General features: G+C 42.6%; 2 protein-coding genes across 2 annotated transcripts; both read right to left on the bottom strand.

The window, feature by feature from the left end:
* Window positions 1–6,812: 6,812 nt before the first annotated feature.
* On the bottom strand, window positions 6,813–9,580 carry LOC125901134 (cytochrome P450 1B1-like). Its single transcript, XM_049596553.1, has one exon. The coding sequence runs from the start codon at window positions 9,338–9,340 to the stop codon at window positions 7,766–7,768; it is 1,575 nt and encodes a 524-aa protein (XP_049452510.1). The 5' UTR covers window positions 9,341–9,580; the 3' UTR covers window positions 6,813–7,765.
* Window positions 9,581–10,640: 1,060 nt separating this feature from the next.
* On the bottom strand, window positions 10,641–13,564 carry LOC125901299 (cytochrome P450 1B1-like). The gene has a single exon (XM_049596941.1). It carries the CDS (start codon window positions 13,330–13,332, stop codon window positions 11,755–11,757), a length of 1,578 nt encoding a protein of 525 aa, XP_049452898.1. The 5' UTR covers window positions 13,333–13,564; the 3' UTR covers window positions 10,641–11,754.
* Window positions 13,565–14,089: the final 525 nt, after the last annotated feature.

Raw genomic sequence — 14,089 nt, 5'->3', positions numbered from 1 at the left:
CACAATAACACAGCTACAACAGTCTAGTAAGTACCGCAAATTACATTCCTGCATTGTAATGCAGCCTTTAAACGTTCAGTGTGTAGGATTTAAATTATAAAATTGTAAATGGACTGCACTTGTATAGCGCCTGTCTGGTCTTCCAACCACTCAAAGTGCTTTTACACTACTTCCCATTCACACACACATTCACACACTGGTGGCCGAGGCTTCCATACATGGTGCCACCTGATCCTCAGTAACCACTCACAAGCTCTCACAGCCATTGGGAGCAATTTGGGATTCAGTATCTTGCCCAAGGATACTTCGACCTGCAGACTGGAGGAGCTGGGGATCGAAGGGCCGATCCTTTGATAAGTGGACGATGTGCTCTACCTCTGAGTCATAGGGGGGTATATAAGTAGAAATGGAATATAGTCATGTTGCACTGCCATGTTTCTACAGTATCCCAGAACAGACAAACCAAACACTGGGTCTAGATAAGGCTGTTAATGTTTTCGGGTCTTTGCATTTGCCATAGCAGTAAGCAGCCTTTCTGCAACAAGTCGAACAGCATTGGCAAAACGCTTTTTCAGCACTTGTACTGTTTTAAATCAATGGCTTTGTTTACTTTGGAGAGAAAGAGACCTTTGTGGATAATATGGCTGCCAGTTAAAACCTCTTAAACTTCTACATCTTAAGTTAAGAGAAAAAAGATGAGCACACATTAGCAGGTGCTGGACTGGCAGCCTGGCTATGACAAATTGAACAGTGTTGCAGAAACACTGATTTGTAAGGTGAAACTGCTTTTTTGTAGTGTTTTAACGGGCTTAAATAGCCTGGTCCGTTTCTTTCGGGAGAGGAGGAGACCTCTGCGGATAATGTGGCTCACGGTAAAAAACTCCTGAACAATGAACACTAAAGGAATGTTAACCAGGACTTCAAATTTAGCACATTAGTTTCAGCTGGTTGCAATTGGCAATCTTTTCAGCTATAGTAGATGCCACTAAATCCCACACACTGTGCCTTTAAAACCAGAAAAAAAAACACTCATGATACTACGATATCCAAAATCTGAGACGATATTTAATTCTATATCACAGAACCAATATAATATTGATGTATTGCCTGGCTCTAGTTTTGATGAAGTCCCTTTGTTTAAATGAATGCAAATGTTAATGCTACAGTATACAGTATTTTAAACAATTGTGGCTTCTGACTTTGCAGCAACCAGTGAGGAAGGCCCTTACCTGTTTCAACACGACGATCTGTTCATGCATTGGGTAAGTCTATAAATAAATTTTTTCCTGGGTGTGGTGTGAAAGAACTTGAGCTCTGACTTCAACCCTAAATGAAAACCTTTGGGATGAACTGGCAGCTGTGACACAGATGTTATTGCCTGGCATCAGCTGCTGGTGCCATCTTGTGAATATATCTGTTTCATGCCCTCTTTTATTCTGTGTGAGAAAGTACATTACATTGACAATGTTACAAGCTTTCGTTCATTTTTTTCCAACATCCAACATTTCTGACATTTGAAGATAGGCACCCACTGTACGATTTGAGCTCATTTTTGAGCTGCAAGACTCATTTTAGAATTGGACTGAATTTCAGCTTCATTAGGCATCATTTGCCTCGCTATATACAGGAGAGAGCAAGGACCTATCATCTCCTCCCGAATGATTTTCTGACATGTCAGAAACTTTTGTTGTCAGGCACAGTTAAAGAAGGACCACAGCTTGATTTTTTTCTCACTCAATCAATCATACAGTGTAGCTGATAGCCAGCTAGTTTGTTGGTGTTGCTAACTTGCTCACTTGTGTGTGTGTATGTGTGTATGTGTAAGAGAAAGAGAGACCAAAAGAGAGATGGAATCAAAACTTGGACTGACCCGTTTTTGCAAAATGGACTTTTAAGCTCTTTTTGGGACATTGTTATCGTAAACTGTACCTCCATTTGCAAACTTCCACAGTGTGAGCACTTGGGTCCCGACTTGATGACCGGACTGTCATGTGAGCACATCAATTCTGAGCTTTGGCTTCACATCGCAGATGATTTACTCGTATTTTGAAAGATGGAATAAAACAATTCTAAAACTGGCTCAAATGGTACAATGTTCGCTTTATTAAACTGTTTTTTGTTCTGTACAAAAACTATAAATCATTTAAGTTATCACTTTAATAGTTAACACACTTATCCCCGCGTCTTCTAGTTATCTTCAAGTGTCTCTCCCACTCATCCATGGGATAAAACCCCGCTGAGCGTTTCCAACGTTCTCGTGTTACTTGAAAAAATACACAGACCAATAATGTGATTTATTTACTCCCTTTTCAAAACAAATCAGATACGTCTGCCTCTCAGAGACACTTGTCTCTTATAGAGGATCCAGTCTGGGTTACACAACAATGGTGCCAGTGGTTCCTTATTGTCTGAGCACACACTGCTATCTCTGACACCGCACAAGATTGATGGCCTCTTGAAGGTGCTGGACCAACGGGGAAGTACCAGAAACTCACTCTGAAGGTCCACCAGAAATGATTCATCATGAGATAAATGAGATCACAAGCTATTTGTAGGAGACATACTAGTCATTTAATTTGCTTTCTAGGTTTGGCAAGTGAAGAGGGAGTTTTTGTGCTTGGGTTAAATCCTGCCAAGTCCTGTTGTTCTTGATAGAAAGTAAGGAAGTACAGCTGTTTAGACGCTGAAGAATGTGAATGGTGCAATCTGAGAGTCACATCACCTTCTTCGCACTGCACGTAGGAAAATCTGGAAATTCTAACATGACCTCAGCTTCCCTATCTACATGTCTGAGTGATGGAAGACGGCAGAGTGGAGAAGAGGCACAATCATAGCCTCCACGCCCTTCTCGTCTCACTCCACTCCATGACTATCACACCACAGTGCTTCCTGCACTGGCGGTCAACATTGCCATGTAACATAAATCATAGGAGACAGGGTTGCTCTGTTGCCATACCAAATAAAAATGACCACTTAGACACAGTTAATATGAGTGACTGTGTCAGACCGTGATGTAAACTCCCATCCATGAACAAAGAACACATGCTAGCCGTGTTCTCTTACTGACCATCACGGATCACTTCCTCCCGCACTTCCTGAAAATACTTGTTTGTTATATGGAAAGAAATGTGGCAAATGGAACCGCACATTGTTTTATTTTGTACCAAAGGTCCTCTCCTTGCCACCGCTCCAAAACACAACCCTGGCGCGGACAAAACAACGAGCACGAACTGTCCCACCCTGTAATAATGAGTTCGGTCATTGTTTATTGAAAAGGGTCACTTAACATGTCTCTCTGCCGGTTGCCTGAGGTTGTATTCCAAAACATGAAGTGGAGGGTCACTGACTGTTGGACTTGACGTCAGTAACGTGTGAAAAACTCAGAGTCTATAGTAGGATACCGAATTTAAAGGTGGCACGACTTGATTATAATGTCAACTGGAACATTGTGAGAAGTCCTGCTTAGTGTTTATGTGTATGACATAATTCCACAGGGAGGTTCAATAGAGGGGAACACTGAGCAAACAAATGAAACATCACACATACACTGGAATATATTACACTGAATCAGAATGCAAATTATAAAAATTTCCATTTTGTCTTGGACACAGTTGAGCTCTTTGTACATTGCAGAATGCTCTGATGACAAGATGACAGGAAAAAGATGACATTTCCTTTTGGGGTCAGATTACCGCAGAGCGTTTCTATAAACTGGGGCCAAATATCATCTAAAAACCTGTCGTACAAATATGCCCCTGTAAACAGAGAGAGGAGAGACTGAGTATTTATTGACCTCTGGGCTATGACTGTTATTTGACTTGTTGGAAATGTCACCTTTGTCCGTTCAATGTGTTCTCTGGGAAAAAGTTGATTCATAGTTACTTAGCATGAGTTTATTTTTTTCCACATGGACTGTTGGTTCTTGTTATTCAAAGAAAAATGTTTACTGGGATACTTACTTAATTTTTTTTTTTTTGCAACAGGATGATTAATGATCTGCTTTGATGTCTGATGCTCTGGGTCAGAGCGAAGAGCATCCAGAAGTACATTCATATAATCTGTCTGCAACATTTTGGATTCAGAGTGTAGCTGTGGTCAGTATGTTGGTGTTGAGGGCGGCGTTATAGGAAAGACTGGCTGAGCATGAGCATGAGGCTGTTTCCAGCTCAGACACAATGTTCCGCTGTGTTGCAGCAGATGATGGCAGTGGACAGGGGAAGAGATTTTCTGGAGAATTGCATTCGTCTGCTTCCAAGTAATTCTACCTCACTGTGTGTCATCTACCAAACAGTGACTGCAGTTTGCATGTCAAACTTCCAGCAAAATGAGAGGGGGGTTTTGTGTTCGAGCGCTGAGCTGTTTCTGGTGGTAGCGGAGAGAACCTTGTGGGAGGTCACTCTGCGGCTCTGCGTACGTGCAGAATGTGAACAACCTCAGCCTGTACGCCTCTCTGTTTTCCTTTAAGGAGTCAAACTCGGCAGGTCGAGGGGCTGCGGGGTATGTGGAGCACAGAGTGGGTGACTCGGGGTGAAAGGGAGTCTTTCAGCTGGACACATTTCAGGGATGTTTTGGGAAGCTGTGATGGAAACAGGGGAGGTTAGGCGGCCCATTCCTCCCTCTAGGGTCCTTGCAGTGTCAGAGCAAAGGGAGAGAGTGAAGGAAAGAGAGCCTGCTGCAGTACAGAATGTCTTCAGCCTGCTCTGTATTAACCTCAGTGAAAACAAGCCCCCGTCAGAGTTCAGCCACAGTGCTGCTCCTGCAAGTACGCAGGTAGACTCTGGAGCATAGGACCACTCAGTCAGGAAATGCTCCCATGTGGCAAGGGAAGGGAGATAAAAGGGAGAGGGGGTGGAAATGATAAGCTGCTAAACCACACTTAAACTAATATTTATGTACCATACTTACAGTAAGGATAAATGTTGAGCATTGGGCGGTTTTGGTTTTCCCAAAATAAAGAAAGTCAGGGGAGGAATTCAAGGAAGGTTATTGACTGTGTGTGTTGGAATAGCTAGATATCATATTATTGCAACTGTGTGTTACTGAAAGTAGTGTAAAATGGAAAGCTAACTTAACTTGGCAAACAGTAGTCCAATCACAGGTGAGTCATGTCAGGCTGAATGTCTTTAAGCAACATTGGACAGCCATCATTGCTTTGGTATGTGAGTGTGCGTGTGACAACTAACACTGGTGGGAAAAGTATTTAGATTTTGGGTTGCCCAAGTAGCTCTTTGGGTAGAGCATGTTTTTTTAAGGCTGATGTGTGTGACCAAATACCCTTTCACAATGAGCATAAAAATGCCTAAAATATCTTTTAAAAAAATACTTAGATCTCAGGATACTTAAAGGGTAAGTTCACCACCAAATCAAAAATACATAACTTTTCCTCTTGCCTGTAGTGCTATTAATTAATCTAGATTGTTTTGGTGTGAACTGCTGGGTGTTGGAGATATCAGCTGTAGAGATGTCTGCCTTCTTTCCAATATAATGGAACTAGATGGCACTCAGCTTGTGGTGCTCAAAGTGCCAGAAAAATACATTTGAAAAACTCAACAGCAATGTCTCATGACAGAAATCATGACCTGGTTACTCAAAATAATCCACAGACCTTGTTGTGAGAAGTTTCATGTAGGAACTACTTTCTCTCTACCAAACTACACCTGCCAACCGTCGAATCATCAGTCAGAGACCCCTCAATCGACTGAGATAGATTATATTAGAGATTATCTTCTCTCCTGCTTGAAAAGTGGTGAATTTACAGTTCACAGCAAGGACGGCACAGTCTCTGGTTTTTGGTTAATATCTAGTGTCAGCAAAACATGTTTCCGTTCCGTTGTTAGCGCAGTTAGCTTGTTTATTATATTATGGTGAATGCCAACGTTACTCTCAACATCCTGCTGAACCCGTTTAAACTTTAAATGAAAAATACAAAAAAGAATAGTTGAATATTCATATTTAACAACCAAATCTGATTCGACTGACATAATTCTGAGTCAGGGACAGCCCAAGCAAACATAAATGGCGCCCTCCTCGGCTGAGCTGTAATGTTAGCTAGCTCAGTGGTGCTAGTAGAAAGAAAATAGTTCCTACATGAAACTGCTCACAACAAGGTCTATGGATTATTTTGAGTAACCAGGTCATGATTTCTGGAAAGAGAAGTTGCTGTTGAGTTTTTCAATGTATTTTTCTTTTTTTTCTTTTTTTTGAGCACCACAAGCCGAGTGCCATCTAGTTCCATTATATTTGAGAGAAGGCAAACATCTCTTTGGTCAATATCTCCAACACTCTGCAACTCACACCAAAACAATCTACATTGATAAATAGCACTACAGGTAAGAGGTAAAATATGTATTTTTGATTTTGAGGTGAACTGTTCCTTTAAAATTGCTCCTCCATGGAGAGTTAACATAAGTAACTTGCTCCATAATGCCAAAAGTGTAATGTTCTCTATCTCTAGTCTTTAATATTTCACACTTTCTGTCATTATTATGTCAGTTAAAGGAAAAACAGTGCAGTGTTTTGATAAATGATAGATAACAGTGACTTGGCTGGAAATGCATGTGTCCGTTCAGGAAAAAAAAAAATGACACAGCAGTCAAAAGTACAGAGCGCTCTGTGTTAAATATTGACGAGTGAACCTTGCGGCTGCTTACTGTCGCCTGTACTGAGTCGCAGCCTGCTTGTAAAGGGTTGAGAACAAGAGCATGCAGGGCCTGTAACCCATATTAATCTTTCACAACAACACTGAGACCAGACATCAGCATCTATTATTACCTCTTTGACCTCTCTGGCCTCTGCCATTCTCAACACTTTGGCTGCTCTGACTGATGCACCCCACAGGTTTGGTTAGAAATCAATAAAAAAATGTTTATTGTGCATAGTAGGGTACAGACTGTATCACACTGGGTCATTATGCAACACATTATTTAGCTATTCCACACAGCTTATTACTCAGACATCGCTGTATGCTTAATAAATCATGTTGTACAGTGATGTATTATGTGTAGTAAAGGAAGGAGACAGTATAACCAGTGATTACATTAGTGGCTTTGAGACATATATTATATGTGACATAAGTTATCATCAGAATACAACAGCATTATGCATGATTTAGGAGTACATAAATGTAGATGACTTGCACGCTGTATTAAGCTCAGACATAAAAAAGTTCAATGCAAAGATAAATGAGTGTCTGGGTGAATAACTGCTCAGTTGAGACCACACAGCTGGCACATGATGTCTCCCCATCAGCGAGAAAAACAAAATGCTTAAAGTGAAATTTATACATCACCACTGGTTTATATTGTAATTTAGGGTGACTCCGCTAAATACCCTCATATAAATAACAATACATACTTAAGGTTTATTATGAATTGTGGCTTTGGGCAAACACATCAAAGGCTTCCATTACATTTTTTCTGTTTCTTACATGATGCGGCAGAACCACTACAGATATATTTAGGTTTTCTCAGTCTGTCACAGTTTTTCAGGGTTGAGGAGTGTGATTGCTGTCAAGTCCAGATATGACTCACATTCTTTTTTAGTGTCATTTACAGGGAGCTTACTTTGAATACAGTAACAGAGTGAAATAACATTATTGTCTTTGATCACAATTTTAAATGTCAGCAGAAGTTAAAAAGCATGTTTTTGGTTAATTAAAGCTTATTACATAAAAATCCTCTGTGATACAAGGTATAGATATTTCTTTTAGGACACATACCTTTCATTGTATTGCTGCTTTTTTACTTGGAGAACCAGTTTCAAGATCTTATTGGCCTACAAGTAATTCTCCCCGGAGTTTGACAGTGATCTTGTAATCTAAAGGCTTCAGTGTTAAACCATAGGAGCAGTTTAAAGACAGGTCCTCATCGGCACATTTCTCAAAGCGACACTGGTGGAGAAGAATTGCAAAGAACAAAAATAACTCAACTTTGGCAATCTGGTTCCCGATACATCTTCTCTTCCCCGCTGAGAAGATCATAACATTGTTGGTGAGATCCCTGTCAAGGGAGCCATTTAGGTCCAGGAAGCGCGAGGGGTCAAAGATGTGTGGATCCTTCCACGTCAGGGGGTCGTGATTAATGGACCACTGATTGATGAAGACCACCGTATCTTTGGGGATGTGGAGGCCTTCGATGGTGACGTCTGAGGTTGTGGAGTGGGGGATGGTGAAGGGGACGAAGCTGGTGAAGCGCATGGTCTCGTAGATGAAGGCATCCAGGTAGGCCAGGCTGCTTCTGTCCTCGATAGATGGCAGCCTGTTTCGTCCCACGACTTTGTCAATGAGCACCTGCAGCTCGGTTTGTATTTCAGGGTGTTTAGCCAGCAGAAGGAGAATCCAGTGAAGAGCAGTAGAGATGGTGTCCAGACCTGCACCGATCAGATCTGCCACCGTACCCTCTGTGTGGCTTTTGGTGAGGCCGTTGTCACTGCCAGCTTTGTCAATCACGCTAATAATGGCATCGCTCATATCTCGTGTTACCTCTGGATCATATGTCTCTCTGTGCTCCTCCACCTTGTTCTGAACAAACCCAAAAAACTCTTTATTCAGGTTTTTGAAGTCCTTGAACATGCTGCGGACCGGGTTAGGGAAAGACTGCAGCCATGGCATCACATCTACCAAGCTGCCAGCCCCCACTGTCTCTCCAAACTTAGCTGTCCTCTGTAATAAGGTTCTAAACTCAACATCATTATGTCCATAGCGCTTTCCAAAGCACAAGGCACAAATCACATTAGCTGCAGCTACTGTCAGCTCATGAGCAGGGTTGAAATACTGGTCCTGAGCACTGAGTTTAAGGAAAATCTCAACTAGCTCTGTGGCTTCAGCCACAATTTGCTGCTCAAAGGCTTTTTTGGTCTGACTGTTGGCAGATGAGAATGCTCTGATCGTTGATTGAGCAATTTTCCTGTGCATCTTCCACTGTTTGCTGTAACTGGTGAAAGTCATACTTTTCCCCCCTGAGACAGACTGAAAAGAGACAAAGTTTGGTCTGCCTGCAAACTCTGTGCTGCGCTGTATGAGAGCCTCACGTATCACCCTGTCTCCATTCAGCACCACAATATCGCTGCAGCCTAGCCGTATCTGGTACACATTGCCATATTTTTTGGCTAGCTTGGCGAAGGTGATGTGAGGCATCTGGCCCAGCTGCATGGCGTTGCCCACCAATGGCCAGGCGAAGGGTCCCGGCAGTCTTCTCTTGAGCCTTAGGTTCCTGACCCACAGGCAGGCTTCCAGACAGAAGAGGAAGACAAAAGTGGCCACTAGAGCTGGCTGGACTTGTCCGCTCCATTCCCTGATGATGCTGCTGCCCTTCACACCAAACTCAGAGTCCACTTGAGCCATTATGTTATCCTATAGTTTGTCTATCTTCCACTGCGTCCAATAAAAAGACAATTTTCACTAGAAACAACAGACCATTTCAAGTGGTCCCTCTTTGTGCAGTAAATACATTAAAATACAAATTCTTTATGTCCTATTTTAAAATCAGAATGACAAAATAGCCAAAGTAAAAGGAATCCAAGCGGTCTTCACATGCTGTCTCACCCCTCCACCACAGAAGCTAGTGAGAAGGGCTCGATCAGGTTCAAGCCTTAACACTTCGCTTATATGTATCTCTATGGTGGGAGGGGTCAGCGACTCAGGTTTTTTATTATCTCTCCCCTCCCATTTTGACCACAGCCTGCAGACCTTATTCCCACTCAGGCCTCTTTCCAGCAGCGTCCCTTTTAGGATGACAGAGACTCAGAGCAGCTACTTAATAGGCACTGCTGCCAAAAAGTACAGATATACAGTTTTATTGCCAAAAAACAAAACATAGATTACCATGACGCTTTTAAAAGATAAACAACTCCACATAATTGTGTGCCCTGAGATCTATTTGTCACAAAATATCTTATCTAATGTTGTTATATTGAAAAATGATGCACTTACTGTAATGTGATGGAACAGTATAGAAGTGTAGCTTATAGGGTAAGTAATGGACAATAAGCTGGGGCTGATTGTTTTTTCCACTGGAGTTAGATGACTTTGCTGTTTGCACTTTCCTATGGACTTTCCATGGCCATTTTGAACATGATTTGTTTTCTGTTATTTACAGCCAAGCTGTTAATTATAACCATACAGGGGAAAAAGGCTCTGGGATATCACCATGAAAGCTGAGGGCTTCAGATCCAAACTGAACAGATACAAACCCCACCATTTATTATGCTCCATAAAAGCACATATATACAGTGTTATTCTCAGCATAATAGCTCTTTCAAGAAAGGTCACAGAGATAAAAACTCTGTAAGGGTTGTGGCTGCATCAGAATAGTTTTAAAGAGAATTCGGATGAGAGGAGTTTAGCTATAAATGTGCTTGTGTGGGTGCTTGTGCAACAAAAGGAAGAACTTCAACATCAGCTTTGGTTTTAGTGATGTTCAGCCACAAGTGGAGTATTCCAGAGCTTTCTATTTTGGTAACAATGAGGAACGACGGACATCTAAACAGCGGTGGGACCTAATATCACATTGTTGGCACATATCTGACAGTGCCAGCTAGGAAGTGCTTCAAGACTGAGGGTGTAGTTCTGTAGATTTAAAGGAGTATTGAGAGATTTTGGGCTTTTTTTAAAGGCTGAAGCAACAATCAAACAGGACACAGTGGCCATTGACAATTCACTTTATTAATGTCAGATATAGCTTATTGTTCCATCATATAAAGCCAACACACTGATAACAAAATATCCTCTATGAGGAATGATTAAACATTCAAGGTAGAGAGACACATCCCTTGGGCATTTGAAACATCTTCCTGAATGCACAGGCTTAGAGAGAGTGCAGTGACATTTATGTAGCTTTGAGAAAGTGACTTTGTAAACAAACTTGTTTTTGAGAATGCCTCATGAGTGAATGAAATTTGCTGTACATGTGTGTGTCTTTTATTTTATTTATTTCTTTTCGTACTGGCGAGACTTGTGTGTGTTGGGCACGGGGTAGCTGCAGTGCTTGTACAGTAAAACTGAACCCTGGGTGCTTAAAGTCTGTGAAGCGTTCATGGTTCATGGCAATGTCTCTTCTTCATCCTGAGCACTGCGATGGGATGTCCCTTGATGAAAGGCTTCCTCCTCCACAAACATGTCAGCCTCTTTCTTCACTTTGATCAGCATTCTTTGTTTAGTGTGTTCATATGCTTTCAGTACAGTAGATAGTGAAATACATTAAACTTCATTACATTTGTTGTCATACCTGAAATATGAAATTATAAAAAATATTTTGTAACTGCTTTACGTGGCAAAGATTAAATATATTCTTACATATTACAAATGAGAAAAATCAGTCATCACGTGACTTTATAACATTCACAAGCATTTCATATACAGTTATATCAGTCTAAATTGACATTTAAGGGATGGGGCTATTACCTGCACACACATCATACATGTACATGCACAATAGTGGATGTAAAACAAGCACACGACTCAGAATTATGTACAAAATCTGATCAAGTATAGAGTATTTTGTGACGCAGAAATTTAATACCTTTGCACTGATTCCAACAACCTTGAATTCTCCCTAATATTACATCTTTGACATCATATTCTCAGCCAACAATAATTCAAATACAGACCGTGTTAAGATACCCATTAAATATCATTATTAAATATGAAACTCATACAACAGTAGGATTTAGTGCAGGTATGTTGATACTCACTGTTAAATGTCATTGGTGAAATAAAAGTGTTTGCTGGCCTTGAGTCACAGTATTGGGATGTGCTGTTCATGCTGGGGAAACCAAGCCAAGCAGCTTTCCCCTGAGCTTGGCGCTGACACAGAACCGGAGGGGCTTCAGTGTGAGCCCGTAGGAGCAGTCAAGGGTGAGGGGCTCTGAGGGGTCGCTCTCAAAGCTGCACTGGTGCAGCAAGATGGCTGTGCATAAAAACACCTCCACCTTGGCGATCTGGTCGCCGATGCAGCGTCTTTTACCTGTTGAAAAGATCATCACGCCGTTGGTTATGTCCTTATCGAGGGCCCCATTTTCATCAAGGAAGCGTGCCGGGTCGAAAATGTGAGGGTCTTTCCACTTCAAGGGGTCGTGGTTGACGGACCACTGATTGATGAAGACAACTGTGTCTTTGGGGATGTGGAGACCCTCGATCGTGACGTCTGAGGTTGTGGAGTGTGGGATGGTGACAGGGACGAAGCTGGTGAAGCGCATGGTCTCGTAGATGAAGGCGTCCAGGTACGCCAGGCTGCTCCTGTCCTCAGTTGACGGCAGCCTGTCTTGGCCTACCACTTTGTCTATGAGCTCTTGCAGTTTGGCTTGCATGTCTGGGTATTTGACCAGAAGCAGGAGGATCCACTGCATGATGGTCGACATTGTGTCCTGACCCGCTCCAATTAGATCTGTGACTGTCGCTTCAACAAACTCTTTGGTCAGTCCGCTGTCCTGTCTGTGCTCAATCACATTGATGATGGCGTCACTCATGTCCCGGGTCACATCAGGGTTAAAGGACTCTCTGTGCTGCACCACTTTGTCCTTCACATAGGCAAAAAACTCCTCGTTGAGGTTTTTGAAGTTCTCATAGACGCTGCGGACTGGATTAGGGAAGGACTGAAGCCAGGGCATGACATCTACCAAGCTACCTGCCCCTACTGTCTCCCCAAACTTGTCCAGCTTTTTCAACATGGTCCTGAACTCCAGGTCTTCATGTCCGTATCGCCTCCCAAAGCAGAGAGCGCACATGACATTAGCAGCAGCTACTGTAAATTCATGAGCAGGGTCAAAATACCGTCCATCAGCGCTGTGGCGCAAAAATACCTGCACCAGCTCCATGGCCTCGGCTGTGATATGTTGCTCAAAGGCTTTTTTGGTCTGACTGTTTGCAGAGGAAAAGGCTCTGAGGCTGGACTGGGCGATTTTCCTGTGCACTTTCCACTGTTTGCTGTAACTAGTAAATGTCAAACTCCTGCCTCCAGAGATCATCTGGAAGGAGACAAAGTTTGGTCTGCCTGCAAACTCTGTGCTGTGCTGTATGAGAGCCTCACGTATCGCCCTGTCTCCATTCAGCACCACAATATCGCTGCAGCCTAGCCGTATCTGGTACACATTGCCGTATTTCTTGGCAAGCTTGGTGAAGGTGATGTGAGGCATCTGGCCCAGCTGCATGGCGTTGCCCACCAACGGCCAGGCGAAGGGTCCCGGCAGTCTTCTCTTGAGCCTGAGGTTCCTGACCCGCAGGCAGGCTTCCAGACAGAAGAGGAAGACAAACGAGGCAACCAGAGCTGGCTGGACCTGTCCGCTCCATTCCCTGATGATGCTGCTGCCCTTCACACCAAACTCAGAGTCCAGTGCCATTGTGACAAATTTTCTGCACACTAAAAAAAGAAAAACAAAAAACACTTTTCAACAAAGTCTATTCAGTTGTACACTTGGAAGAAAAAATATATATCCATATCTGATGAGAAAAATATTTGAAGATATGTCAATGAAATGCCAGTGAGGTCATAGTGATAAAAATCTGACAGAAAAAGTGAGTTCAGGTGAAGTTTTTTTTTTTTTTTTTTGTCTTTAGTCAGTCTTTTCATCAAGATTTAAGGCTTAAGTGCCTGCTGTTTGCTCCACACCAGCTTCTTATATGTTTTGCAGTTGGTGGGCAGGGCTCAGGGTAACTTTCATACTCCTCCCATTGTGGTAGCCCTGCAGACCCCACTGTATCATCTCTCTGTTGTCGCTCGCTGTCGGAGGCGCGCGCTTGTGAGCGTCGAGGGACACCGTGAGCGTGCAGCGTGAACGGCCGCCGTCCACCGCAGAGAGAGGCAGAGGGGGAGAGAGAAAAAAAGAGTCAGCAACTGGTGACCGATTCAGTAGGAAACGTGTCGAGCCAATTTGTTTTACTAATTGGAGGACTGGCAGAGTTTGCAGGTTTCAAAGTGTAGCTTTCTAACATGATTTATTTTCTGGCTGAGGAGGACTCCGCGGGCGCACTTTGGCTTGAAAAAACTGTTTGCATACGGTTTGTCCAACTCTAGACTGAGTTTATACTTTGATTAAATGTGTGCAAAATCTAATATGTGACATTATATATTTACTCAGCTATTTTTTATGACTTAGT

Source organism: Epinephelus fuscoguttatus, linkage group LG14 (genome assembly GCF_011397635.1).
Source record: "Epinephelus fuscoguttatus linkage group LG14, E.fuscoguttatus.final_Chr_v1".
Classification (NCBI taxonomy): domain Eukaryota; kingdom Metazoa; phylum Chordata; class Actinopteri; order Perciformes; family Serranidae; genus Epinephelus; species Epinephelus fuscoguttatus.
Note: the sequence above shows the minus strand (reverse complement) of the source record. Positions and strands in the feature narration are given on the sequence as shown.

Excerpts from the sequence above, each read along its gene's own strand:
- LOC125901134 (XM_049596553.1), bottom strand. The coding sequence starts at position 9,340 with ATGGCTCAAGTGGACTCTGAGTTTGGTGTGAAGGGCAGCAGCATCATC.
- LOC125901299 (XM_049596941.1), bottom strand. The coding sequence starts at position 13,332 with ATGGCACTGGACTCTGAGTTTGGTGTGAAGGGCAGCAGCATCATCAGG.